At 47.1% G+C, this 26,210-nt stretch overlaps 5 protein-coding genes across 15 annotated transcripts; 4 read left to right on the plus strand and 1 right to left on the minus strand.

The window, feature by feature from the left end:
* Positions 1–330: 330 nt before the first annotated feature.
* Positions 331–1,693, minus strand: crebl2 (cAMP responsive element binding protein-like 2). The gene is made up of 3 exons (XM_077543618.1): positions 1,482–1,693; positions 1,078–1,278; positions 331–1,014 (listed from the first exon to the last, which is right to left on the minus strand). The coding sequence occupies exons 1-3, from the start codon at positions 1,497–1,499 to the stop codon at positions 868–870; spliced, it is 366 nt and encodes a 121-aa protein (XP_077399744.1). The 5' UTR covers positions 1,500–1,693; the 3' UTR covers positions 331–867.
* Positions 1,215–6,144, plus strand: dusp16 (dual specificity phosphatase 16). 2 transcript variants are annotated; one of them, XM_077543615.1, is made up of 8 exons: positions 1,215–1,348; positions 2,669–2,853; positions 3,221–3,575; positions 3,658–3,796; positions 4,357–4,520; positions 4,601–4,760; positions 4,834–4,957; positions 5,029–6,144. In XM_077543615.1, exons 3-8 carry the CDS (start codon positions 3,288–3,290, stop codon positions 5,792–5,794), a joined length of 1,641 nt encoding a protein of 546 aa, XP_077399741.1. In that variant the 5' UTR covers positions 1,215–1,348; positions 2,669–2,853; positions 3,221–3,287; the 3' UTR covers positions 5,795–6,144. The 2 variants fall into 2 exon arrangements, with proteins under 2 accessions (XP_077399741.1, XP_077399742.1); XM_077543616.1 differs by having other exon boundaries at positions 2,746–2,853.
* A 77-nt stretch (positions 6,145–6,221) lies between these two features.
* eps8a (EGFR pathway substrate 8a, signaling adaptor) lies at positions 6,222–18,206 on the plus strand. 9 transcript variants are annotated; one of them, XM_077544452.1, is made up of 26 exons: positions 6,222–6,476; positions 6,547–6,816; positions 8,584–8,812; positions 9,751–9,827; positions 10,719–10,786; positions 10,872–10,922; positions 11,010–11,077; positions 11,166–11,327; positions 11,487–11,636; positions 11,717–11,799; positions 12,335–12,450; positions 12,518–12,576; positions 12,784–12,910; positions 12,980–13,068; positions 13,144–13,218; positions 13,287–13,435; positions 13,512–13,695; positions 13,772–13,851; positions 13,970–14,060; positions 14,128–14,271; positions 14,467–14,502; positions 14,968–14,991; positions 15,071–15,305; positions 16,028–16,214; positions 16,371–16,503; positions 17,042–18,206. In XM_077544452.1, the coding sequence occupies exons 4-26, from the start codon at positions 9,769–9,771 to the stop codon at positions 17,129–17,131; spliced, it is 2,460 nt and encodes an 819-aa protein (XP_077400578.1). In that variant the 5' UTR covers positions 6,222–6,476; positions 6,547–6,816; positions 8,584–8,812; positions 9,751–9,768; the 3' UTR covers positions 17,132–18,206. The 9 variants fall into 9 exon arrangements, 8 of the variants coding, with proteins under 8 accessions (XP_077400578.1, XP_077400579.1, XP_077400580.1 ...); XM_077544453.1 differs by having other exon boundaries at positions 6,569–6,816; XM_077544454.1 differs by having other exon boundaries at positions 6,574–6,816.
* Positions 18,207–18,353: 147 nt separating this feature from the next.
* Positions 18,354–20,681, plus strand: LOC144035076 (uncharacterized). Of its 2 annotated transcripts, XM_077544461.1 has the most exons (5): positions 18,354–19,499; positions 19,732–19,835; positions 20,021–20,117; positions 20,190–20,332; positions 20,405–20,681. In XM_077544461.1, exons 1-5 carry the CDS (start codon positions 19,482–19,484, stop codon positions 20,529–20,531), a joined length of 489 nt encoding a protein of 162 aa, XP_077400587.1. In that variant the 5' UTR covers positions 18,354–19,481; the 3' UTR covers positions 20,532–20,681. The 2 variants fall into 2 exon arrangements, with proteins under 2 accessions (XP_077400587.1, XP_077400586.1); XM_077544460.1 differs by having other exon boundaries at positions 20,021–20,332.
* Positions 20,682–21,379: 698 nt separating this feature from the next.
* ing3 (inhibitor of growth family, member 3) lies at positions 21,380–26,098 on the plus strand. The gene is made up of 12 exons (XM_077544509.1): positions 21,380–21,533; positions 21,692–21,763; positions 22,552–22,652; positions 22,886–22,951; positions 23,075–23,171; positions 23,248–23,319; positions 23,391–23,507; positions 23,618–23,793; positions 24,273–24,496; positions 25,190–25,382; positions 25,464–25,502; positions 25,887–26,098. Exons 1-12 carry the CDS (start codon positions 21,506–21,508, stop codon positions 26,001–26,003), a joined length of 1,302 nt encoding a protein of 433 aa, XP_077400635.1. The 5' UTR covers positions 21,380–21,505; the 3' UTR covers positions 26,004–26,098.
* The last annotated feature ends 112 nt before the right edge of the window (positions 26,099–26,210 follow it).

A 26,210-nucleotide genomic window follows, 5' to 3' on the forward strand; every position in this document is an offset into this window, starting at 1 on the left:
GGCAAAATGCATTCGACTTAATGAGACTTCAGATGAATTGGCAAACCTGTTAGGAACAATTGCACAGCTTTGCCGTAACTTATTCAGATGTGAAAATGTTTTGCCATTTACGTTCACGTCTTTGATTTTCTTGATGCTTTTCATGTAATTCATCACACTCGTCGCAAAATCAAACTCGGTCCTCCTTTGTTAGCTGTGTGGCTAAGTAAGCTTAGCCTGTTTATTGTTTAAACAATGACAGTGAAGCACATGAATAGTCACACAAAAACCTACATCGGATTTGGTCACACTTTGGTTTCCTTGTTGACAAACATGAATGGTCGCCGAAGATGCACACACTTCAAACACTTTAATTTGTTTACAGGATCAGCTGACATTTTTCTATTCATCAGCTGGTTAAACAAACAACGTAAGCACATAAAGTTGACGGCGCTGTCATTCACAACTAATCATCAACATAATTGAAAAACTTTCTACCCAAGCTATGTGCAAAATACATGTACGTTGGTTCCAAGCTGACAAATGGATAAGTTAGCCTGACAACCACTTCCTGCTGCTGATTTTGGTGGCACGTCTGTCTCACACTTTTGATGGTTTTTCATACAAATCCTATCATTGGGACTTGATTACTGTGGTGAGAAGTTATAAAGAACTGGTGGAAATTGTGAGTGTAAATGCAGCGTGTCTGTACGTGCCCTGCAACTGGCTGGCAACCAGCCTAACATGTTGTCCACCTCTCACGAGTCAGCTGGGACGGGGCTCACCCGTGGCTTCCCAAAATTGACGGCTACAAGTTGCCAACGTAACGAGAAAACGTCCTTCATGTGACGTGGAAGTTTATATTACGACGGTGACGGAAGTCCCACGCTAGATGTTTTGGTTCTTGGCGCTCTTGGATGTTTTGGTGCCGCTTCCCGCCGTGGTGGGCCCTCTGTGCTGGTCGTCGCCTGTCAGCAGGGCTTTGATTTCCGAGGGGATCTTGCCCCGGTCCATGGCCGAGCACCACTGCTTGTACTGCAAACAAACGCACAGCATGAAGGTGAAGGTAAGGCGTCAAGCCCGATTCTTCTGGCTCACCATGTCCAGCTCCTCCCGGAGTGCGCAGATGGCCCTCTCCTTGCTGGAGACCAGTTCTTCCAGGTACTGGTAGCGCAGCTTTTTCCTGGCGCGGCACTCCCTGGCGCTTTGGCGGCTTCGCTCCAGTTTGGCCTTCAGGTCGATCTTGGCTGGTTTGCGGCCGCGCTTGCCGGGCTTCTTCGCTTTGCCCGCCGCCAGCATCTGGACACAGCAACCGCAACGCGCCAGTTAGCACGCTGCTAATGCCGCCGGGTCTCACAGCGTCACTGAGGTAGTGTTTGATTTCAACGTGCTACTTGATCAAAGTTTCGAGGCATCGCCACATCGGCTATGAAGGAATGGCTCCTTCCTTCCTCCATTACGTCATATGACAAACAAACATGTCCGCCGCTCGGCTTGCTCACCTTGTTGTTTTCGTCCATGTCGGATTGTTCGCGGTCTTTCGGCAGCTCGCTCGCTCGCCTTCGCGTAGTTTGGCGTCGCTCCTCCCTCGACTCTCAGTTGGCGTCAAAAGTGACAAGAACAATCGAGAGCGACAAAGACAATTAAGCTGCACGTCCCAAAATCAAGCGACGCCGAGGACTTGGGCTATGGCGTCATACACCACGCCCCCTTCTTGACAAAACTTTATTACTCATGACAAAACAAAGTTCGATTCAAGATGTTTTTTTCGTCATGCACGGAAAACAACGGTAACTCTTTTATTTTTCCTCAGTATTTAATTCTAAAGAAAAAACGGGATGATGCAACGTGCATAAGAATAATTTTGAAACGTCGAACACTTTAAAAAAGGCGATTCGTGTTCCGCAGTAGTAATGCAAAGTAAATGTGTATAAAATGTGCAAATATCCACCACTATGAGCAACATGAAAAGAGTTCCATAATAGGCCTAAGTGTTCATCAAAAACGAGCCAGAGGATTCGATTCAATGATTCTGTCATTTACCACTAGAGGGAGCCCGCGTTACTAGTTGTAAACATAACATTCAAAACTGACAATCCTCTCTCATTGGTGGTGGTGAATCATGGAGGACAAAATTACAGAAGCCCAAATGCGTTGATTGAGACGGATTTGAGTTTTATACATCCAGCATTTATTTTTGGAGAAATAATCATTAATCTCATACAAATGTAAATGTGCTATTATACAAGGCATATACATTCCATAAACAAGGTAGTCGGTGTGCTTTACTGTTATTTGTGTTCACATAATTATAATTTAAATATAATACATATATTATGGATGTTGAATTTGCTCAATTGTTGCATATCAATGTATTATTAAGTGTTTAATGAAAGCTTTCCTTTGTGTTATGATTGTCACACATTTCAGTATGTAAGTACCATGCTGCAGCACAAACAAAAACAAGACTGTTTCCAATCATATAAACCTATTACAATTATTGATAGTTATTGGACTATTTTTGTTACTGCACTCATTGTAAACTGGATATAGGCGATAGTGTCAAAGTAGGTTTCCGATTACCAAAATTTACATTTGTGAAGATAACATTGCATTAATGCATAATCACTGAAGAAATCTTAGCAAAAGTCGGTGAGTGTTTAACAATCTGTGTGCCTGTGCCTTTAAGAAGCTCCAGCTCGCCGGGATGACGTAATGCTTTTCTTTTCTCCGCCATGACCTCATCGCCTTTGGACACGGACAAAGTTTGGACGAACACACAAAACACGTAAAAGTTTCTCCTTCTTCAGCAACATTGGGAGTTCGAGTCCACCTGGCACTCGAAGAACGACTCCAACGTCGAACGTTCGAGCGGTGAGTCGCTGAATTTGCTGAAACTTGGTTCAACACGTCAACGAGTGGACATGTGGTGACGTCACGACATCTTGTCTGGACTAGCGTTTGTTTGGATCAACTTGATTTGCCTCTCGTGTAGTCACACCAACGCCGATAACTTGATTTAGACGCTAGACACTCACTCTTGAACTTTGACACTTTGCTAATCAGCTAGTTAGCTACTCGGCTAACATCATCCAAACTTTTCATTAGTGTCCAGGCGACTTCAATCTAAAACAAAACAAAAAAGTCAACTTTAGGAAGAAGAATTATGTCCTACAATGCCTTTACAACTTTCAATCATAAATATGAAGAAATAAACCTTTTTTGTCTCATTTGTTCAAAGAGTTGCCATGTGTGACCTCATTGCCTAACTGTCGTGATGACGTCATCACGTGGTTCCCCGTCGTGACATGGCGGAGCCTTCTTTAGTGGCGGGTGCCCCGAGGCCTGACAGGGTGCTGCCCATGGCGGCGGATGCGCTGGCAGGCCTGCTGGAGTCGGGTCGTGGGGTCACAGGTCAAATGGACGTGGGGGATGGCGGCGGTGTGCTGGTGGTCGACAGCCGACCTTTCGTGGACTTCAACGCGTGGCACATCGCCAACGCCGTCAACGTCAACGCATCCAAGCTGCTCAAACGGCGACTGCAGCAGGACAAAGTTCACGTCAAAGACGTGCTGCGGCACGCCGCCGGAAATAAGGTGGCGCCCACGCCGCACTTCCAACCTTCCACTTCAAACGTTGCACTTCCTGGTTCTCACGTTGCGCTTGTCGTTTGTCCAGTTGGAGCTGGAGGCGAGCCTGCAGGTGGTGGTCTATGATGAGAATTCTTGGGATCCGTCCGCTCTGCGTTGCGACGCCTTTGCCAACGTCTTGCTGCTCAAGCTCCGGCCGCACTTCCTCTCTGTGCACCTGCTGGCTGGTGAGTGTGTGTGTCACGCTAGGGTCAGAATAGTTACGTTTTTTTAAATGTATCGGTTTGTTAGTTTTTATTAGTTTTATCAGAAATGCTTAATTTTTTTGTTTTGTTTTGTTTTTGTTTTAGTATTAGTTTTTGTGTATTTGTGTCATGTGTGTAAGATTTGAAAAACATTTTGGTATATATTATGTAGTAAAAACACAATATTATTTATTTTAAAAAACAGTTTTAAAACATCCATCCACAAATCAAAATGACATCTGAACTCAGAAAGCAGGTGAGATGTGATTGGTTGTTACCTGAGTTTGCTCAGGACTGTTTTCAGTTGACAGCAAGTGGCAAGATGGCCGCCCCCTGAGATGGATCAAAATGGGTGAATTTTGATGCTTATTAGAATTATCAGAATGCTTTCTGCTAGTGGGGCTGCAAAGTGATATTACTAATTTTCAGGTTGACTTCCCCTATTATGAAAATGTTTTTTCACTTTTAGTTTTGGTCATTTTTGGTGAACTCTACTAACTTTGACGCACACTCACCGGATTATGTTTCGTGTATGTGGTCAGGTGGCTTCTTGGAATTTTCCCGCCAGTTTGCGTGGCTGTGCGAGGGAAAGCAGTCGACAGTGGCGCCGCCGCGCCCATCGTCTCAGCCGCTGCCCACGGCATCGGGCCCGACCCGCATCCTGCCGCACTTGTACCTGGGCTGTCAGCGCGACGTCCTTAACAAGGTGCCCGAACTCGCTGTCCATATTGATGATGTCACGGGTCACCTGACTTGATGTGTGCGTACCGACCGTGTTGCTAACAGGAAGTGATGCAACGTAACGCCATCGTCTACGTGCTGAATGCCAGTAACACGTGCCCCAAACCCGACTTCATACCTGACTCGCACTTCCTGAGAGTTCCCGTCAATGATGGCTTCTGCGACAAGATCCTGCCCTGGTTGGATGTCTCGCTGGATTTCATTGGTCAGGAAGTCGTCACGTGACTCGCTGCTCGCGTTGCACTTCCTGCCGCTCACATGCGTTTTACGCGTTTCAGAGGAGGCGAAGGCATCGGACGCGTGCGTTCTGGTACACTGCTTGGCGGGGATCTCGCGCTCGGCAACCATTGCCATCGCGTACATCATGAAGCGGATGGACATGTCTCTGGACGAGGCGTACAGGTTACCGCCACCGCCGAAATTCTCTCGCGTTGCTCGCCACGCTCCTGACTCCCCGTGTGGTCCGTTTGCAGGTTCGTTAAGGAGAAGAGACCCAGCATCTCACCCAACTTCAACTTCCTGGGTCAGCTGCTGGATTTTGAGAAGAAGATCTCCCGAGAAGCACGGCATGAGATCCCGGCTGGACGGCGATTTACGGACCAGCCGGAGAGCCCGGCGCCGCCAGACCAGCATCCGCTGGCGCAGGCCCTGGGCGGCCTTCGTCTGGAGGACGCCGCCCGCCCCAAGCGCCGCTTCTCTCTGGACTTCAAGACATACGCTCGGGCTGGCGTGGCGGTCGACGTCGCCTCGGAGTCGGTGCCCGGGAAAGCGCCTCACTTCTCCCCTGTGGAGGAGGTCTCCGAACAAAGTCCGGACAAGGAGCAGGCGTGCAGACAGCCGCGCTTGCTGTTAGCGACCGGCTTCCCTTTCGGAGTCCAGCGCTGCCAGCGGCACCCGTCGGGGCTCGGACCTTTACCCGGCGGCGCGCTCAAAGGGTGGCACTCGGACATCCTGCCTGGACCGTCTCCGTCCCCCCTGGGGGGCCGCCGTTGCCTCTCCTCCTCGGAGACTGCACGCTTCTACTCGGCGACGGCGTACGCTTGCAGCTACGGGCCGGAGCCAGTACGCCGGCGAGGACGGCCGCGAGTGCCTGACCGGGGAGACTCTCGCAGGAGTTGGCACGAGGAGAGCAACTTCGAGAAGACCCGAAGTTGTCACGGCTGGACCGAAACTGACCTCGCCAAAGTGGCTGCGCGAGACAGCTTCTCTGCCAGCTTGGAGCTCATTCGCGTGTCCTGACCCAAAACGGGTGCACAACACACACACTTATAAGATGAAGAAATTGTATGCGCTTTGTGTATTTTTGTATGGTTGTGTGTTATGTGCGTGTGCCTCTTTGTAAGCGTCAGGATGTGATGAAGTGTGGTAGCTCCAATCGAAATGATGACAACCATCCAATCAAATCATCAGTGTGCTATGACGTCCATTCAAACGCTTGGTGGCTCTGATCAATAATGTGATCAAATAACGTGATGGGAAGGGCTTGGAAGTTGATGGTGGATGTACAAAAAGCGATGAGGCGAGCTTGTCGAAGATTCTCCTTTGCAATGATTGTCACTTTGTTGTGGAAATAAATGCAAGGTCCACAATGTTTGTGTGCAGTCAACCGTTGAAATGATAACATTTAAAATCACACATCGCCCTCTTGTGGACATTGTGTTCCATAACAAGGCAGCTGATTCTAAATGGAGATGGTCCACAGTGTTTGTTGTGAGCGGCGTTATCGCGCCTAACGCAAGAACTTTGTGTTCGTTTTACAACATTTATCAACAAGAAGCACAATCAGGTGTCCTTGTTTAGTCGTTTTGATTCCATTCAAACTAGCTATAGCTAACTGCGTCCATTAATCAACAGCAGTCAAGGACATATCCTCCTTCCCATACACTTTCAGTCAAAATTCTGGGACAGAGTATCGATTCTGGTAAGTCAAAAAATTCGGGAAACATTTCCGTTTTTAGTACAGTGCTTGAAGAGGAACTGTTACCTGTCAGGTACAAATCGTTCATTTTAAAGTGTAGGCTGTCAAGTTGCCTTGCAGTCTAACTCGGGGACAAAACGAGTTTTACAATCCGCTGCTGGTGTCGATTGGCGCCGCTTGCTTGCCTGCTGGACGGTTCCGGTCGGAAGAACCGCGCCGGTCCGCCGCCGAGCTGTCTCGGGTGGCCCGACTGGAAGCTCGTTCTTCGGACGTGAGAAGCGAATGGAGGCGGCGTGCTGACGGTTGATATTCTGGTGTCATGCCTGAGCCAACCGAACCTCAGGTGAGACACACACATACGCAAAGCTTTTCATTAAAATAATTCTTATTTTGAAATTAACTATTGAAATAGTTCTTATTTTGAAGTGAAGACGCCGTACGTCATCAGATGACGCCATCTTGTTGATAGCAACAAACAAACGCAGCTGACGTCATTTTGTGTTTGAGCGTCTTTGCTTCCAGCTTGTGTGGCGTCTTCGCGGATGTTTGCTTGTTTAACTGTTGCTTCCAAGCAGCAATTGACCTCAAATTCAACTTTGGAATCAAGTGCAGTCGCGCCGTAGTGTTCACACAAATCAGGTACAAGTTTCATTCCTCAAAAGTATATTTCAAAATATTAGGAACGCACTTAGAACATTACATCTGAATTATAGAGAAAATGAAGACCTGATCAATAAAATTCGGGTTAGACCGATTATCAGCATTTTGACGCATCAAAAGTCATCAATTTCAAATTGGGTCAATTTAAGGGAACCAAGTTTGACATTTTCATGGAACCTTTTGATTTTTTGTTTTGAGCTTCAAAGCAAGTGAACATGTTGCATTTTTATTTAACTTTCCAAGGCATTTTGCTAAAATTGGGACGATTTGAAATCCATTTTTATAAGGTGGACAAAAGTTCAGGTATAGACTCAGCACTTCCACATTCCATGGGCGTTTTTAGCCCATTTTAGGGGGTGCTCAAACACCCCTAAATTGAATCCCAAGACCCCTAAAATTTAAGAGGTTATTTGGAAAGGCGGTACTTTATAAGATTTTCCCGGACATACGTCACACCACTCATATAGTTCATTGTGAATATGAAAAGCTGTTTAAAAACCTCCTTCAAGGCATTTCAAGCAAGTGTTGGATTTAGTATTGTAAATTTTGACACCAGTGTTTTTCTTTTACAGCAAATGGATATTGGCTCCAAGTTTTGGTTTATCTGCATTGGTACTGACAAAACATCTTGGGCTGTCTCCAAATAAAAAAATGATATAAATTCAACTAAAATGTATTGCACATTAAGTTGAATGTAAATTGTGCTGAAATGTTTGTAAACAAGCACACACACAAAATTGACATGAAAATGCCTGAAAAGTGAAGTGCACTGAAATAAATAGCTTCCAAAACACATAGCCACGGGACCAGAATGCATAGTTTGAATGTTAATTCTTTTGAAGACCACTAGAGGGAGCCCGACTAGCACCATTCAGCCTTCGAGATAGTTCGACAAGTGGGCACAGCTTTTATCCCACCAATGGGGACCTTGAAATGTATTCAAGTTGCTTCAAGTTCATCGCAAATGTTCCATGTGATTTGCCTTAAATTACTTGAAGAAAATTAGTAGCTCTAGTTACTAGCTACGTTCCGAAAAAAGTAACTAAGCCATTGACTCGACTTGGCGAAACTTGAGATTATTTTTAGGCAAAAAGCACAATTTGCAGAAGGGAACGTCTAAGAAATTGGGGCAGTACATTTTGTGGGTTCCTGGTTCTGCAATGTGAACATGTGATTGCAGGGGGCGCTGCTCAGCCTCATCATGGCCATTAGCATGTTGGTTGCTATATGCTGTGAGTTATACAACATCTTTTTATTTTTATTTTTTTTGTCTTGTGCCAAGGGCCATATTTGTTCTTCTCCACGTTTACAGGTTCAAAGGTTATCTTGTGTGTGTGTGTGTAGGGGTGTGCAAAACCAGGAAGCAAAGGGCATATATCTACAAACACACCTTTATCACACAGACTGTTTAAATGTGAATAGTAAATCTTGTGAGGACTTCCTGTTGCAGGCTCCGCCCTCCCCCTGTCAGGTGCTGCGTGAGGAGCTTAAGCGATCTGTGAGCTGACCTCCCCCAAGGAGGATTTGCGGCAGCGGTTGTCGGCCTTTCACTGGACGGCGCAGACGTCACTTTTGGGCGCTTTGGTGCTTCTCGCCATTTTTACCCACGTTGTTGCTCGCCCGAAACGCTTCAATGTGACCTTTGAGTGATCCCTCCTGCCACCGACTTCCTGTAGAAGGTCAGTGACCTCGCTCCTTGGTCATCACAGCACAAACGCGCTTGCAATTCACCTTGCTAGATTGGGCACGCACGCACACACACGCACGCTTTCTAATGTGTTGATGGAATTAGCATTAAGTGTTAGCATTAGCATCAGAGTTTTGATACTATAATGTATGTGTGTGTGTTTTTGTGTGTGTAGGTGTGGTTGTGTGTGCGTCCACAAATCTTCTTATCTTCTTACTTGCTGTGTGTGTGTGTGTGTGCGCGCGCAACAGCTGCTGTGTTTGTGTCTGTACTCAAACACAAAGCTGCTGTGCACGTGTGAACAGGAAGGGGAGGGGCTAGAAGAAGAGTTTTTGCATACTTGTGCATGGCCTGCCAATCACTGGACTGACACACACTCAGTACATGACGTGTTGTTTGAAGTGTGCGTATGTGTTATGTTGAGGTGTCAGTTACCATGACGACGTTTCCACGTCGATCTCTGAGCCGCTGGGCATCTCCATGGTAACCGGACGCACAGGGAGGGGAGGGTCTGTATGCTGAGTCCAGTGGGTGTGTCACGTGTGTGCGCGTCTCTCCTCTCCTTCGTTTTCTCCTTCTCACTTCCCGTTTGAGCGACGTTATTAGTTTATTCTGAGAATATTTGTAAACATTTTAAGGATCTCCGGCGAGTTTGTACCTTTGGCGTCATCTCGCGTCTGTTGCCATGGATACTGAAGCTAAAATGGATGCCTGGCCAGCTAAATGATGAAGTGAAGACATCTGTGGGAAAAGTCATCGCGCCACTTGACATGTTATTACGCTCTTTTTACAACTTAAAACAGTTCCAATTGTTATTGTAATCTTGCGCTAATCACACTTATATGCACTCGTATGACACTCTTATAAAGTTGTTTGACAGGGTTGCATATTTTGAGCAGACGTCTTAATGTGCATTTGTTTGCCTTTCAGTTGTTCATCACAAACGAGATGATCGGCGATGAGACGCCAGCCTTTGCCTCTGCCATCTTTGGCTCATCCTACACCAAGTCAGTCTTAGTTTGCTCCCGTTAGCTCCTGTTGGCTCCCTTAGCGCCTATTGGCTCCTGTTAGCTTTGTCATATCCGAATGCTAACAGTAGTAACTTCATGTTTGCATGCTATCAGCTGCTAATATGCTAACTAGAGCCACTTGTTCTGTTAAAGCAGTTGATGCTCCTCGTATTGACCTGAGAAGCCAAAGCTAATCCTAAAGCCGTCGCCGCCGCCGCTAATTCTATCAAGCTCACATGACCGATCCTGAAGTGCTCAATCAGCTCGCTGGACCATTACCAGAACTTAGACTTGGTCTGGATTCGAACCATGACCTAGTCGGACACTTACCGTGACCCGAACCTGCATCTAGACCAGGGCCTTAAGACCATTACCTGGACATAGATTTTGTCCGACCATGTCCTCCTGGACTTGGATCCCATTTGACTGGATCTGGATCCAGAATACAAACTTACATCATCAACCTGGATCTTGACTTAAATTAAATCCAGGACCTTTTTCTAGAACTAAGCTGTATTCTGGCCAATGACCTGGACAATAAACAAGTCAGTGACTTGAACCTAGTTGTAGACCTAAACCATGACCCGGATCTGCATCCAGACCATGACCTTGGGCTTGACCTAAATCAAGTCCTGGACCTCGTTCTAGACCCAAGTCATGACATGGACAGTGACCTGGACCGAGAGTATAACCTTTGCAGTGACCTGCAGTTTGATTTATCCCTACGACAACCTGGACCTTGATCTAGCTAGACCTAAACCTAAACCATTAGCTAGATCTGGTTACCATGACCTGTATCTTGACCTTAATCCATGACCTAGACCTGAGTCTTAATGACTACTGTTACAGAAATATAATGATAGGTTGAACGTTTTGTGTATGTGACAGCGGCCATGACGCTCCTGAAGCTCCCCATGCTAAAGCTAACGCTAAGTCCCGTGCCAAAGCGCTGGTCGGTGAGTTCTCTTCACACATCAAGAAGATTGTTGGTGACGATAAGTGACTGTCGGTGGCTTTTGCTGATTGGCTGTTTGTGGACAGGAAGTGATCAAGTCTATTTCCTGCACTCATCGTCCAAACATAACAAGAAAAGTGAGTCGTGTGTGGGTGTGTCTTGGTCAATTTGTCATGATGATGTCATGAAAGTAAGTTCACTGATGTTTTTTTTTTGTACGTCAGGACAAAAGCAAGCGTTGTGCACGAGCAGCATCAACAGCCACACTGACACGTCTCAGTACCAAGTGGAGGTTGGTGTCCGTCTGTCATCTTCACAATGGTCGTCGTGTTTATGTTGTCCGTCTGTCTGCCTCGCGGCTCCTTTTGTTGCCGGCGCAGCACCTGAGCACGTTCGTGTTGGAGCGTAAAGCAGGCTTGCTAACAGTGGAGGACGGCGTGCGGCGACTGCGGCTGCTGGACGCCAAAGGGAAGATCTGGACTCAGGACATGCTGCTGCAGGTCCACCCCGAAAATGTCAGCCTCATAGACACCGACACCAAGGTCAGGCGACATCTTCTTGTGGGCTTGTAATGGTCCTTCTCCTTCTTCTGTTCTTTGGCCTTAAATTTTTTAGCAGGTTCTTTTTTTTCCTTTTGATAGCTCTTGCAGTCCTTGTTGTGGTTCTTGTCCTTGTAGTTGGTGCACGTGTGTGTGTTTCAGTGTGAGCTGGAGGTGTTCCCGCTGAGTTCGGTGCAGCAGTGCCAGGCGGTGACCAACGCGTGCAACTTTGACTCCATCCTGGCGCTGGTGTGCAAGGACTCGGGTCAGAACAAGGCGGACCTTCACCTGTTCCAGTGCGACCACATCAAGGTGAGGGGGCCTGAGTGAGAGCGTGGCCGGTGGGGCGAGGTGAGGGCTCGAAGTCGTCTGAGCCGTGCACGTGTGTGCAGGCTCACCTGATCCACGCCGACATCCAGAGCGCCCTGACTGATGCCAAAGGAGGAAAACCCAAGAAACGTCCGGATGTCCTCAAGTAAGCCCCGCATGGCTACGGCATCATGAACACTGAAAAGAAACCAAACATGCTTGCTTCAAACTGCTGCTGAAGTTTATTATAAATCTGAAAATAAAAGAGAATTTGTTAACCGTAACCCTGAAACAGCAAAATATATAAAAAAAAACATTTTAAAAAAGCATCTCATTATAATGAATGACGCAAAGGTTTGCTAGCCTCATGCTAACATAGAAGCTAACAGTAAGTAGCTGATATGTTAGGGTCATTCTAAACCAGGGGTCAACATCTATTTTATTCTAAAACTAGTTGATGGGCTATTGTGATTTGAGCTTTGTAGAAGTTACCATTTTTAAGGTATTGTGATTTGAGTTTTGTAGAAGTTACCATTTTTTAAGGCAAGGCAGCTTAATTCACGTAGCGCATTTCATACACAAGCTAACGTAAAACACACGCAGAGAAGAAGAATATTGAAATGTGGCGCATTCGCATCTGCCGTCTAACTTGAGCTCACTGATTGATTAATTGACTGATGGTTTGACATGCGTGCGCGCAGGATGATCCTGAAGAGTGACGGCGAAATCCCGCCTCCTCCTGCCGCCCCAGCCCCGGAACCGCCGAGCAGTCCAGAGGACGCAGAGAGCCGTGCCAACGCCCGGTCGGACCATAGCGGTGAGTGATGTCGCTGCCAGCGCTCGCCAAACAGGATGTGACCTCTACGCCGCGCCTTTGCACGCAGGTGAACGACAGGCGGCACTGTGGCAGAACGGGATGGCGGCCGTTGTGGACCGCGACGTGGTAAGAGGAATGCCATCGCAAACAGAGAATTTGGAATAACACGTTGACCTAGTGGTTAACGCACGTGCCTCGCAGTTTGGAATTTTCCCCTCCTCTGTTCCAAAAACATGTTAGCATGATTGACATTGACTGACACTGTCTGGCGACCAGTATGTTGTTTGACTGGCGACCAGTCCAGGTGGTCCTAATGAGTTTGGGTGTGTTCAGCAAATCCTCAACCACCTCCTGGACGACATCGAGGCCTTCATCGGCAAACTGCAGAAAGCGGCTGAGGCGTGCAGCCAGCTGGTCCAGCGGAACAAAAACAAGAAGAACAAGAAAAAAAGTCCCGGAGGTGTGACCCACGCGCCACTTCCTGTTTGAGGCTGTTGCCGTGGAGACCAATTGTGTGTTTCCCTTCTAGAGGGCGTCCTGACGCTGCGCTCCAGACCGCCCGGCCACCAGCACTTTGTCCACTGCCTGCAGAAGTTCAAGTTTGCCTTCAACCAGCTGGTGAGGCCGCACATGCAACAGAGCTGTCGTCAAGACAACTGTTGATTGACAGCCACCCATGCGTCCGGTCCGCAGGGCAAACTGAATGGTCACATCCAGAACCCGAGCGCGGACGAGCTCCTCCACTTCCTGTTCACCCCACTCAGAATGGTAGGACCTGTCCCGGCTGCCGGACGGCAAGCGTGGCTGACGCCTTCTTCCCCTTTTTCCTGCCGCAGGTGGTCCAGGCGTCGGGCGGCGCCGAACTGGCCCGCAGCGTGACGGTCCCGCTGCTCACCCGCGACACCATCGAGCTTCTGCACGCCGCCGCCACTCCTGAGGAGCGGCACCTGTGGGTCGCGCTGGGGGACGGATGGACCAAGTGCAGGTCGTCATCATCGGGCTATGTGGCGACCGATTCTCCGCTGTCTATGTGCGCCCTGACGCCGACTGACTGCGTGCAGGTTGGAGTGGCCCAAGGACCAGTACTTCCCGCCGTGCCCGCTGGTGTTCGCCGATGGTTGGGAGCCGCCGCCGTCGCCATTGGCGAAACCCTCTCAAGATCATCAGCCAAGTTGGCCGTCGGCAAGTCCAACTGATGACGAGCGTTACGTAAGGCAGGAAGCCGCCACGTCGCACTCCGAGGAGGTGAGATGCCGGTGGTGGTCGTCCCACGCGTGTGTGACATCACTTCCTGGAGCTCGGCGGCCTTTTTGTCTTCCAGGCATCCCCACCACCGCTGGCCGCCTACAGACAGATTTTGGAGCAGGGCGTCGGGCCTGAACCTGTCGTCGGACGTCAAGCGTGAGTGGTGTGAAGCCCCAAAGACCCCGGCCCATTTGCTTTAGTGGCGTGGAAACATAACGGGTGAATTCCTGTAAATGTGGGCGGGGCCTCGACCTGATTGGCGGCTGTTTTTCAGGAAGCAAAGCAAACACTTTGCCAAATCCAAATACGACTTTGTGGCGAGGAACAACACAGAGCTGTCGGTGCTCAAGGATGAGGTGGTGGAGGTGAGACCCCCGGTGACTCCCCTGCGACCTGGCAACCGTTTTATGCCATTTGTCTTCTGTCTGTCAGGTTCTGGACGACAGGAAGCAGTGGTGGAAGGTTCGAAATGGCGATGGCTCGCTGGGCTACGTGCCAAACAACATCCTGGAGGCCGCCGCGCCCGCCGTTGACATGACCGGTCGCGGGGAGTCCGTCTACAGTCACACCATACAGGTGCGCCCCCCTAACCCCCCACCTCACCTGAGGACCACATTTCACATGGCTACACCAGGCATCACCACAGGTTTGCTTCACTTGACCAAATTGTCACAGGAATACATGTCACATGACCACACGTCACATGACTCCACCCGCGTCACATGAGCAAGCTCACTCACGCATGTCCACTTGACCTTTTTGTTTGTGAAGCTGATGATGCCGCGGAAGGAGTTTGAGATGTTCAAGGTAGGCTGGCGGGTGGGGGCGGGGCTTAGCAGTGGCTATGCTTTGCTTCTTAAAGGGACAGTCGCACATTTGCATCATGACACGCATGTCCGACTCTTCCTTGTGTGTGCGTTTTAGCGTTTGCTGTCCGGCTGGGCGACTCTTTTTATTTATTTATATTTTCTTAGTGATTCAAGTTTATTTGTCATTCAATTTAGCTGATGTGCTCATCTTGCACTAACAATAGCTGTGAGGAGAGAGGAGCTAGTTTGCAAATTTCCGTCAGTGTTGATGACCGCGATCGTCATGTAACTTCAAATATTGATCTTCACATGCAAACACACACACATAATACGTGAAGGAGTTAGCAATCGCCCAGCCACAGTTTGCAGTGTTTGTTAGCTAGCACAGACGCTATAGGCTAACGCTAGGAAACAGGAGACAGTAACCTTGTGTTGTTTTTTTTCCCCCGTGTGTGGGCTACAGCAATTACTGGGAGAGCTCAATGAGGTAACCTTTCACCTTGGCACAATCAACTTTGATCCCAGCCCCGGTGCCCGTCGCTCATCGTATCCTTCCCTCCCCTCAGAAGCAGACCAGCGCCAGAACGGAAAACCTTTCCGCCAAAGTCGTCCCTACGGCCGTGCCCCCGCCGGCGCCTGCACCTCCGCCGGTCGCAGCCCCAGCACCGCCGCTCCCGCCCCCTCCCCTTGAAGCCGCCGAGGCGGGCGCCATCGCCAATTGCCCTGTGAGCCGCCATGACGGTACGGCGTCCAATGAGGCTGCCACAGATGACGGTGGAGGCGTGAGAACCTTCGCCAACCGTGAGTACACGCAGCCCCCGCAGGCGGCGTTTGCAACTTGTGCGGAAAATGTTATTTTGTGCCAATACAAGTTTGACTTGGGTGACGTGACGTCTTGATGTCAAAGTCTGTTGAAATCACTTAAGGAGTTTGAATTATACTTTAAATTATTGGTATTTCCTTTATAATGTTTTTCTGTGTTGATTTACACCTGAGACTCATTTTGATTTTATCTTTTTAAATCCGTTCCAAAAACTTTATTGCTCACTGCTGCCTTGTCACTAGCTTGCTTTTTTTTCTTCTTTTTTTTTTTGTATATGATTTGTCATTTTACAGTTTTGATAGATTTTGACATGTATCCTGGTTTGATGTCAGGATTTTACGTTTGGTTTTTTTGTGTGTGTTTTTTTTATTACCTTTTTTAACTTAACTCACAGAGCTCGTAACTTGTACAAAACAAACTACAAAAACAACCGGTGTGCCGCTTTTCATTACTCCAAAAAATATGAATTATTGTTGTTGTTTTTTTTTTAACTAATTATTTATCAGTAAACTTGTCTTCATCACTTTTGTTCGCTCTTAACAATTTTATGTTGGGATTTTATCTAGATTATTCTCTATTCTTTTGAGGCCAGATCTGGTTAAACTGGCAAATTGTTGCCATTGGTCTTTTGATGCCCTTGATTTTGACTGTTGACTTGTTCACGTGGTGTGTGAACGTTGCCATCCAAACGTGTCGCCAGGCAGGAAGTCAACCATGGAGGAGGTCCAGGACGAGCTCCTGCACCGACTGACATTAGGTCGCAGCACCCACAAAAAACTTGCCGTTCCGTTGCGCCGCACCGCAAACGTGCCCGACGTCAGCATTACGTACGAGTCGTCGCCTCATGACGTGCGCTGCTGGCTGGAGGCCAAAGGTTTCAGTCCTGTGTGAGTATCACATGACGACACACGCGATGGTGCGCCTCACAAGCTGCACCAATAGATTCTGCTCTTGCTTGACAAATTGAAGCCATTCATATTTATCCATAGTGTTGCTCAAGAAACAAAGTCGTGTTAAGTGTGAATGTGACTGTTTTCACGCAGCACCATCGGGAGTCTGGGGGTGCTGACGGGGGCGCAGCTGTTCTCACTCAACAAGGACGAGCTGAAAACCGTCTGCCCCGATGACGGTGCTCGCGTCTTCAGCCAGGTCACCGTACAAAAGGCTGCGCTTGAGGTAAGAAACGCTTGAGCCCGTCCCTCCGATGACTTGGTGTCAAGTTGACGACTTGGCCCCAACTGAACAAAGACTCCACGTAACTTGATGTGACTGAGCAAGTTTGCATGACTTGCACAAGCCAACTCCTGACACAGCTTGACTTGATTGCCAGAATAAGTTGGGACTTGACGCTTAAATGTGTGTGACCTCCCCCCACCTCTGCCTCCCGTCACTTTCTGCGATTGCGTGTGCTATGTGGCGAGTGTGCTCTGTGATCTCTTCAGGTCTTCTTCTGAGCATCCTCTCATTTTCTTCATGGCTTCATTCAGGTATCTCCTTCTTCTGCGCCTTTAAGTAGCAACGCCCCTCCACAGATGTCCACTTCCTGTTGTCCTGTAGCACTTCCTGTCAAAACGGGACCCTGTTCCTCATGCTTGTCCCTCATGTCAACCGTGAAAGCTCAAACGCTGATGATGTCATGTCATGGCGTTCGTGTTGGATTCGCTCTAATGGTCTTCTTGTTGTTTTTGTTGTTCCACATCTGGCCGACCTTCAGCGTCAGTCTGGCTCTGAGCTGCAGGAGGTCATGAGGAGGCGTCAGGAGATCCTGAAGGCCAGCACGGGTGACTCGGGGTTGCAGTCTTGATGAAGACCCCGCCCATTGAAGGTCACATGGCTTCCTCCCGCCCTCGCTCACTTACTCGTTTGGCGGCGCTTCCTTCTCAGGTGGCATGCAGTCACGTCACGCAGAATGTTCCTGACACCCCAACACGATGTTGATACACCGCCATTAGCATTAGCTTTAGCTTTAGCCAAGAAGAAGAGGCCATGTTAGAGCAAGTGGTGTTAGCGTAGCCACATAGCTCGCTAATCACCACAGCAGGACACTTGAAATCACATTGAGAGAAAAGCATTCAACTAAATCAACTTGGAGGTCAAGGTGCGTTTCTAACTTCCTGCAGAGAGAATTTGGCATGTCCAGCAGGGCTCCAGACTGTTTTTTACATTTATTTATTTGACCCGCAACACAGTGGCTCCCAACATGAAAGTTTTGGGACGCACACTGTAAATCAAACTCAGCGCCATAGCCCCAAGACTCGCCTCTTTTCACACTCGCCAATCACTGGGCATTGGCCCCACTACCACCGCCACTCAGACGAGTTGGCCTGCCTTGTTTGCCTTCGCCGTTCGCTTCCTGTTAAAACGTCAAAGCAACTCATTTGAGCATCAGTGCCAACCGGCCTCAAGTTGGCCAGCAACAACAACAAAAAAAAGAAAGAGTCAATATACATACCACCCCTGGATTCTCTCCATGAGGCATATCCCCGGATTTAAAAACAAACAATATTTGTTTGCAGTTTTCAGGGCAGTCTGGATCCCTGCATGCGAAATGTTAGTGGTGTCGTTTATGCCGGACGTGAACGCAATCAACCGCCTGAATGAGTGGAAGACCACTCGACAGGATGATGAAATACTAAAATGAAAAACTCACATGATGACAAAATGAGATGAGTTAATTCGGTGATTCCTCGTGTCCACTGTCGCCAAACCGAAGGCGAGAAATGTAAAAGTTGTAGAAGCCACTTTCCGCATTTAGTTTGCACAGTGCCTTTTCCGACATGCGCATTGTGCAATAAGATTTTACATTCCAACAGCATCATTATTAATAATAACGATGCCTATCATCCTGTACTTTGTGCAATAAAAAAAAACTGACTACATCTTGTGGACTCCAAAGATAGTTGGCTGACTATTTAGCAATGCTAAGCTAATAAAGAAAACGTGTTGCTGCTGCTGTCGTCAACACATTTGACCTAACTATACTAAGCTAGTTAAAAGTCTCATATTATTCAACTTTTCCACATAATAAAATAGTGTGTAAATGTGTAAAAGACATGTCTGTGACATGCATTCGTTAAACTTGGCTTTGGATCTAATATTTTTGCTGCCCCTAAATCAGCCAAAAATACGCTCTGTTCAAAACAGCTTGTTTTAGAGGCGTGGCACTTTTATGTAAATAGTTGCACCAGACCACGCCTAGGCCAAACCCTTCTCTCTCGAACGGGCTGTGATTTCACTCCGCTAGCCATTTGCTAATGTTGTGAATGGAAATGACTCGGCCATGGTGAGCAGAAGCAGTGTGTTACAAATTACAACCGTACCAATTTGAGCCAGACAAACATGTCTTTTACAAATTTGAGAACTATTTTAATATGTGATACCGTAAGAAAAAGTAGCATAACGTTACTACAGAGACTATGTTGTAGCGTTAGTTTGCGATTGTTTAGGCAGTGGTTATTTTACCGTAACCGGCAACTCTCCTGCGAGCATTATTTTTGCTGTGAATGTCTCTGATTTGCCGTGAATGCGTGTAGACATTTACAAGCGGTTCTGAATAACACAAATGTGCGCATTTAGGCCACTGCGCGGTCGCAACGGCCGATTACCATCACAAAGTCACGTCACTAGGTGTTGAGTTGCCAGTCACGGCAAAATACCCTCCGCGGATTGTATATTGGCCAAACAATACACGACCGCTTCAGTATAATCCAACAACCGTCTCTTTTATCATATCTGACCTCTTGTAACCAAACAACATATAATGATTAAAAAGTATTGGGACTAAAACTGAACCTTGGGGAACCACACATATAATTCCTTGTTTTCCAATAAAACCAGTTAAAGCAGTACCAGATATGCCCACCAGGTTTCTAAGTAATAAAATGTAATCTACTGTATCACACCAGACTGACATCCTTCTAGATTGTTTTTTTAAAGGGAAAAGTCATGCAAAAACAGTAAGACATAGACACACACAAACAGTGCACATGCACGCACACAGACTGTAAACGTCATACAGGCTCACACAGTCACAGAAACACACACACACAGTGAGGCAGGTGAGAGGCGACTCATCCATTATAAAGAACTCTTCAAGTGCTTCACGCTGATGAGAAACTCAAGAGAAGAGAAGCAACGGACAACAGAAGACGCAAATGGACACCAGCCACAAGGTCAGTCTGACTTTTTCTTTGATGTTCTGATTGTAGTCATGACAACGTAGCATGTAGCGTGTGCATGACAAGCACGTTAGGAGACCAACACTTTCTTACACAAACTCGTCTGCATGGGAAAAAAAAGTGTTGATTTATGGAATTAATTTATTTAATTTTTTTCGGTATGTGTGTGCACGCTGCCATGGACACCATCTTGGGACTGAGGGTTTGTGTCTTCTCGACACCTTAGATAAGACCCAAGTCATTAAGTGACACTGGAGCTGGAGCACCGCAAAGCATCGTGGGGAACGGCTGCCACCGCTCGGAGAAGCAAGAGGACAGCGGGGGGCGCAGGTGAGTGAGGAGAAGCTTGATATACACGTCACGACGCGCATGGATGGAAGTGTGTGCGTGAGGGATCCATGTCAGTAATTACAGGCCACTGGAAACAAATCTGCATGGAAATTGTGTTAAGATTTTGTGTGTGAGTTGTGGTCTTACTCGTGATGTGCTTTGTAACTTATCACGTGTGTTGTCAGTTCTTCACTTCATCAAAAGACACATGAAAAGGAAGAAGAAGAAAAGCGGCAGGTGGCGACCAAGAAGAGGAACGGGCATCCCTCTCTGCTGGAAGAGGTCACACATACACACCCATTTCCAAGCCTCATATACATGCTTGCACATGGACCTCATGTTTGCATGTTACAGCTGTCGACCCTCCACAGCCAACTGGAAGCGTCTTTGCATCTCCACGAGCAGCGAGCCCAAGAAGTCGACTTTCTTAGCCGACAGGAAAACACGCACATGTGGTGCAGCCTTCACTTCCTGCGCCTCAGCCAGCAGCTCGCCAAGTACGCACGCTCGCGCTACACACTACACGTCACACTGACACGTGACAGGTGATGTCACGTGTGCTCTTCCAGGCCGTGGGTCAGCAGCTACTTCAGGAGGTTCCCCATGCACATCTACTGCCTTCCTGTCCAGCCAGCCAATCGCAGAGCTCGGAAAGTGGGCGGAGGGAAGACGATTGGAAGAGGCGGGGCTACATAGTGATTGACAGATCCAGTTTCCAACACGATGTTTGAAACCGATGAGAGGGATCCAAGATCCAAATATCAATACGTATTTACGATGTCAATGACAAGTGCAACGGCATCGTGATTGGATGCGAAATAAAGAAAATGTACTGTTCATAGATAATGTCTGTTTTTTTTGTTTTTTTTATGATGAGCCTCACATTAATGTCATTGATAAAAACACCAAAGGTTAACAATAATGTCATTATTGTTAACCTTTATTATAATTAGAACAATCAAATGCAATTTCTGTACAAATTGCATGTTAAGGCTGAGAGGCTGAATGAAAGCTGGGCAATGATATTCAGTGGTGTGGAATGATGGTGAATAAAATGGAATAATATAATATAACCCAGAATAAGCTGAACACATTGTAGTTGGGATGGGTCGAATGCGTTCAGAAATATGTAGCAACTGGAATGTTTTGAATTGGTCAAAAAATGAAATTAGATGAGAACAACAAAAATGTATTTGTGTATTATTTAAGAGTATTTTAATGGTGAGATTTTGGCATGTTGAAAAAAAAAAGGAAAACTGAATGTGCAGTTGTATAGCAATACAAGACAAAGCAAGCTGCTACTATTGCTAAGGCATGAACAATATTAAATAGAGTATCTTTTTCAATACAGAAATTAAATAAAATTAAAAAGTCATAACTACACTTTAGTGTCAATCAAAATAAGGCACATGTCAGTGAATACATGCGATGATTATACATTTTGATTTATGATCCTTTACACGCACGCATTGACAGGAAATGGACGGATAGAATATATGAATGCAGTACTGGGTTTTGCCAGGCGGGGCAGCAAATTACAAGGCTGCGCCTGTTGTGTACTCAAAGATAAGAGAAGAAAAAATCAAGGAAGAAGCGACAGAAGGTAGACGGCGCCATCTTGAAAGAAATATTTTTTGTCCATAAACGCGTTTAAGATCCTTCTTGTCGACATGTTGTACCTGGAGGATTATCTGGAGAGTGAGTATAAAACCGTCGGGGGGGCGTTCGAGGCGCAAAGCGAGCATTTTGGAGGCTAAATGTGTTCTCTTGGCAGCCTTGTGAGTGTCCGACTGTTAGCCTAGCCGAGCTAGCGCGCTAACACCCCTCCCCCCTTTTTTTCTTTTTCCTCCTCTCAGTGATCGAGCAGCTTCCCATGGACCTCCGCGACAGGTTTACGGAAATGAGAGAGATGGACCTGCAGGTCCAAAGTACGTCCGTTCGCTTTCACCGCATCGACGTGTCCTACATAACAGCACATCACACATTTACAATTCTCAAGGTTTATTAAACGCAAGTGACAGCAACCGTGTTGTGTGCTTTGGAGATGCAAGCAAACAAGACAGCTGGAGGAGGAAGATTGCATTTTTTCTCTGCAGGGCAGCGGAAATAATTACGACAAAAAAACTAGTAGAAGACTAAGCCAGTAGAGGAGAAAATAGAAGAGAAAACTAGTCGAGGGAAAGCTATGCAGTAGAAAACAACGCTAATAGAGGGGAAAAAAGAACACTTTTTAGAGAACAAAACTAGAGAGGAAAAAATTAGTAATGGATAAAATTTGAAAATAAAACTGGTTGAGAACAAAGCAAATAGGAGACCAAACTCGTAGTGGAAAAGATAGTGGGGACATATGGTATATAAATGATAGAAAAAGCTAGTACAGAACTATGGAGCATAATTAGTTATTAAAACCTGGTTGAAGACTAATTTTTAGAGCATAAAGTGGGAACGGGATGGACATTTTATTTTTTTAAGTTTATCCATCATTTAATCATAGAAGTAAAGGACAAAACTAGTGGAAGGTATCATTTGAACATGCAAGGTGGTCTACACAACAGCACATAATGTTCCGCTATTGTTGTTGTACTAAAAAGCCGCTGTATTGCCACCTTTCGACCAAACGTAACTTGTTGCAATATTGTTCAAACATTCATAATATTCTTTTGAAACATTACCTGACCTAACGTGAATGTGTTTTGCTGGGGTGTTCACTGTTCAGACGCCACAGACCAGCTGGAGCAGAAAGTGATGGACTTTTTTGTCAATGCCAAAAAGAACAAAACTGAGTGGAGAGAGGAGCAGATGGAGGTCATCAAGAAGGTCAGATGCGTTTGTGGCAAATCTCAGCAAAAAGTGCAACCTTAGCTCAGCAGTTTCATTTAAAATCATTTAAGGAGTGAAAACACAATTTATCAAGATGTTTTGCTTTTGGGTATTATTGACAGCTGAGTATTTTTGCTATTTGCTATATTTATTGATACATGGCATGCTTGCGTGAGAGTGAGGTAGCTGTTTTTTTGTTTTGTTTTCAACTGCACATTGTTTGTGTTCAGGATTATTACAAAGCGCTGGAAGATGCAGATGAGAAAGTGCAACTGGCCAATCAGATTTATGATCTGGTGAGTTATTTCTATCAGTCATCACCTGCTCAAGAAAGCACATCAACAGTTGTGACATGCGGAAGGCTCGCGCGTAGTTTGCAGCGTGGCCACTAGATGTCCCTGCTGCCCTGTTTTGCTCAGGTGGACCGGCACCTGCGCAAGCTGGACCAGGAGCTGGCCAAGTTCAAGATGGAGCTGGAGGCCGACAATGCCGGCATCACCGAGATCCTGGAGAGACGTGAGTGCCGGCGGCGCCCGAGTGCACGTTCGCCACTCTCTTCCCGTCACTTCCCGTGTGCTCATTTGTCCCGCAGGCTCTCTGGAGATGGACAGCCCGTCTCAGCCCGTCAACAACCATCACGTCCACTCTCACGCCACCGCAGAGAGTGAGTTTCGCTTGGCCGTCGTTATCGTCTTCTTCTTCTTGGTGTGCTCACGCTGGCTTCCGTGGCAACAGAGCGAAGGTACAGCGCTTCGACGCACCACACGACAGAACACGTCCCGGAGAAGAAGTTCAAGTCTGAAGCTTTGCTGTCCACGCTGACGTCAGATGCCTGCAAGGAGAACACGCCAGGTATGTAACCACATGCCAGTGCACACGCCAACAGGCATCCCGACGAGTTGGCACACATCAGCTTAGCAGTGGCTTGCCTCCATGTCACCCGCTCATTGTGTCTGGCGCAGGTTGCCGTAGCAACAGCATGACGTCTTCATCGTCATCCGCCACCAACAACATCTACGGCGTCAACTCTTCGCAGCCTTTGACCTCATACGGCCTGAGCTCTCTGCCGGCCGGACCCGCCGCCGGAGCCGGCGCCATCAGCATGGCCGCCGCACAGGCCGTGCAGGCCACCGCTCAGGTCAGCAACAAAATGGGTGACGCTCAGGGCTTGGGCACCTTTTATTGTGCCTTGCACAGGCAAAGAAAGAATCTTTAAAGCAGAACATTTTTGAAAGTGCAATGACATATATCAATACTTGGTATTTGCATCTGTGACTACACAAGACTTGTGGGGGAAAAAAAAGTGGTAATGAAAATCTATATATTTTTTTTTAATCAATTTACCTCATGGGGTTTCCTCTTCTCGTAGCCTCGTTGAGAGAAAACATTACGTCACTTAATGTACAAAAGCTGTGAAAATGTATGTGCACATGGGTTGCACATGTGCCAATCATAGTCAGAACTCACAATATTTTGTTTTATATTGACGTCATTAGGCTTCCGACCATATAACGTTTATGGTAGTTGTGAAATTGGCATTTGGCTCATGAGGGAGGGGGTCCTTGGGAAAAGGTTTGAGTGGCATCTCCCGTAAAGTTGCTGCTGGGTGTCACACAGATGAAGGAGGGTCGTCGGACTTCCAGTCTGAAGGCGAGCTACGAGGCCATCAAGAACAACGACTTTCAGCTGAGCCGAGACTTCTCCTTGTCCCGCGAGGCTTCTCCGTATCCGTCTTCCGCGCTGGCATCCACGCTGACGCAGACACTGGCCCCGGCCGCCGCCACCGCAGCTGCCGTCGCCACCGCCGCCGTCAACCCGGACTCCCGAGGCCGCAAGTCCAAGTAAGAGAAAGCAGATGTGTCTGCCCTTTTTCTTACAGAAAAATGGAAGGATGAGACGACATGACCACTTGAACCACATTAGCGGGTCTAAAGGCAGAGAATGGATCCTGACGTTGCACACCTTGGCCACTGAGGGGCAGTAGAATTGCCTTCACACACAAAAGTTTCCAGTAATATTATCCATCCAGTATTCTTACTGATTTATTTATTTATTTTTAATACATGTTTCAGAAAATAGATTAAGTCCTTGAAGTAGCAACCAAGTATTGATGGTCCTACGGCAGCTTTTTGCATGGGTTAGGATCCAGACCAAGCCAGGCTTTGCTAAAATCCCAAAAATAATTGGTGTCCGTTATAACTATATACAACACATTGCAATATATGTTTTTTAATTTTTTTTATAACCCCCCCAAATTATTGAATAAGCAGTTTCCATGAAAATGCACACTTGTCCACTTGGGGTCGCTATTGACACATTTTATATCCTCACAAGTGCAACTGTGAACGGGTCAGCATTTTGTCTTTTGCTGCTTGCCTTTTGTGCTGTCCTGCTTCCTGTGTTTGTCTGATGTTATTTTCAACATGCAAGGCATCCCAAACTAATTGTACTCTAGTTATGACAAAACAAGTGCTAATTTCACTGCGCTCCTGTTGTTGAGGCTGTTCTGATTCCTTTTTTTTTTTTTTTTGCAGAAGTGGCGTGAAGTCTTCCAACCATCAGTCGTCTTCATCCTCATCATCATCGTCACTGTCGTCATGCTCGTCATCGTCCGCCTTGGCTCAGGAACTTTCCCAGCAGGTGTCGGTGTTGCCCGAGGCCGAGGCCAGCGGCCAAGTGGACTGGACCTACGACCCCAACGAGCCGCGTTACTGCATCTGCAACCAGGTCACGCCGCCGCCGCGCCCTCTTGTCCTCATCGTCCGTTGATCACATCCTGTCACTCACCGACTGCTGGATTTATTGCAGGTGTCATACGGAGAGATGGTGGGCTGCGACAATACAGACGTAAGTAATGCACACTGTCGCATCGTCTGCGGGGCTGGGAAGCTACTATTGATTAGTTGCTGACCATCAGCAACTGGTTTCCATGAGCTGGTAGCTCATGGAAACTAGTCAGACAGTTTGCATTATGTGGAAATAGTTGCAAATGGTCCGCAACAACTCGAGAAAAGTGAGACGGTTATCAACTAATGAAAGCCAGTTGCAGGCAATTGGTAACTCATGAAAACTAGTTGTGCAACTAAATAAAACTAGTTCTGGATGTCGGCAACCCATGAAAACTATTTATATATATATGTATATATTAACTACTAAAAGTTAGTTGCAGTTGGTCGGCAACTAATAAAACCTGTGCGTCTTTGGTGTAACGCGTGCATGTTGCATCCACAGTGTCCCATCGAGTGGTTCCACTACGGCTGTGTGGGACTGAGTGAAGCCCCTAAAGGGAAGTGGTACTGTCCTCAGTGCACGGCCGCCATGAAACGACGCGGAAGCAGACACAAGTAGAAGACGCGCTGCTACACAAACAAACTTCAAATGCTGTCAGCACCGCAGCTGCTGTTTTGTTTTTAACAATAAAGTTTTCTTCTCAACAAAATGCATCCAAGTCTACCCTTTATTTGACTCCAGTCTGTCCCGTGACTTTGGCCCCGCCCCCTCGTTCACCATTTGGACGTCGAGCAAGGCGCTCGTCTGTGTAAGAAGTGAACATAA

This window comes from Vanacampus margaritifer, chromosome 15 (assembly GCF_051991255.1).
Source record: "Vanacampus margaritifer isolate UIUO_Vmar chromosome 15, RoL_Vmar_1.0, whole genome shotgun sequence".
NCBI classification, from domain to species: Eukaryota; Metazoa; Chordata; class Actinopteri; order Syngnathiformes; family Syngnathidae; genus Vanacampus; species Vanacampus margaritifer.

Coding starts and splice junctions, on each gene's coding strand:
- eps8a (XM_077544451.1), top strand. Junction 12,577..12,783: donor CCGTTGTGGACCGCGACGTG/GTAAGAGGAATG, acceptor GGGTGTGTTCAG/CAAATCCTCAACCACCTCCT. Junction 14,503..14,967: donor AGGAGTTTGAGATGTTCAAG/GTAGGCTGGCGG, acceptor TGTGGGCTACAG/CAATTACTGGGAGAGCTCAA.
- dusp16 (XM_077543615.1), top strand. CDS start 3,288: ATGGCGGAGCCTTCTTTAGTGGCGGGTGCCCCGAGGCCTGACAGGGTG. Junction 3,797..4,356: donor CTCTGTGCACCTGCTGGCTG/GTGAGTGTGTGT, acceptor GTATGTGGTCAG/GTGGCTTCTTGGAATTTTCC. Junction 4,761..4,833: donor TGTCTCGCTGGATTTCATTG/GTCAGGAAGTCG, acceptor TACGCGTTTCAG/AGGAGGCGAAGGCATCGGAC.
- ing3 (XM_077544509.1), top strand. CDS start 21,506: ATGTTGTACCTGGAGGATTATCTGGAGA. Junction 23,320..23,390: donor CTCTCACGCCACCGCAGAGA/GTGAGTTTCGCT, acceptor CCGTGGCAACAG/AGCGAAGGTACAGCGCTTCG. Junction 23,508..23,617: donor CTGCAAGGAGAACACGCCAG/GTATGTAACCAC, acceptor TGTCTGGCGCAG/GTTGCCGTAGCAACAGCATG.
- LOC144035076 (XM_077544460.1), top strand. Junction 19,836..20,020: donor GAGGACAGCGGGGGGCGCAG/GTGAGTGAGGAG, acceptor GTGTGTTGTCAG/TTCTTCACTTCATCAAAAGA. Junction 20,333..20,404: donor CTCAGCCAGCAGCTCGCCAA/GTACGCACGCTC, acceptor GTGCTCTTCCAG/GCCGTGGGTCAGCAGCTACT.
- crebl2 (XM_077543618.1), bottom strand. Junction 1,015..1,077: donor TCCGGGAGGAGCTGGACATG/GTGAGCCAGAAG, acceptor GTTTGTTTGCAG/TACAAGCAGTGGTGCTCGGC.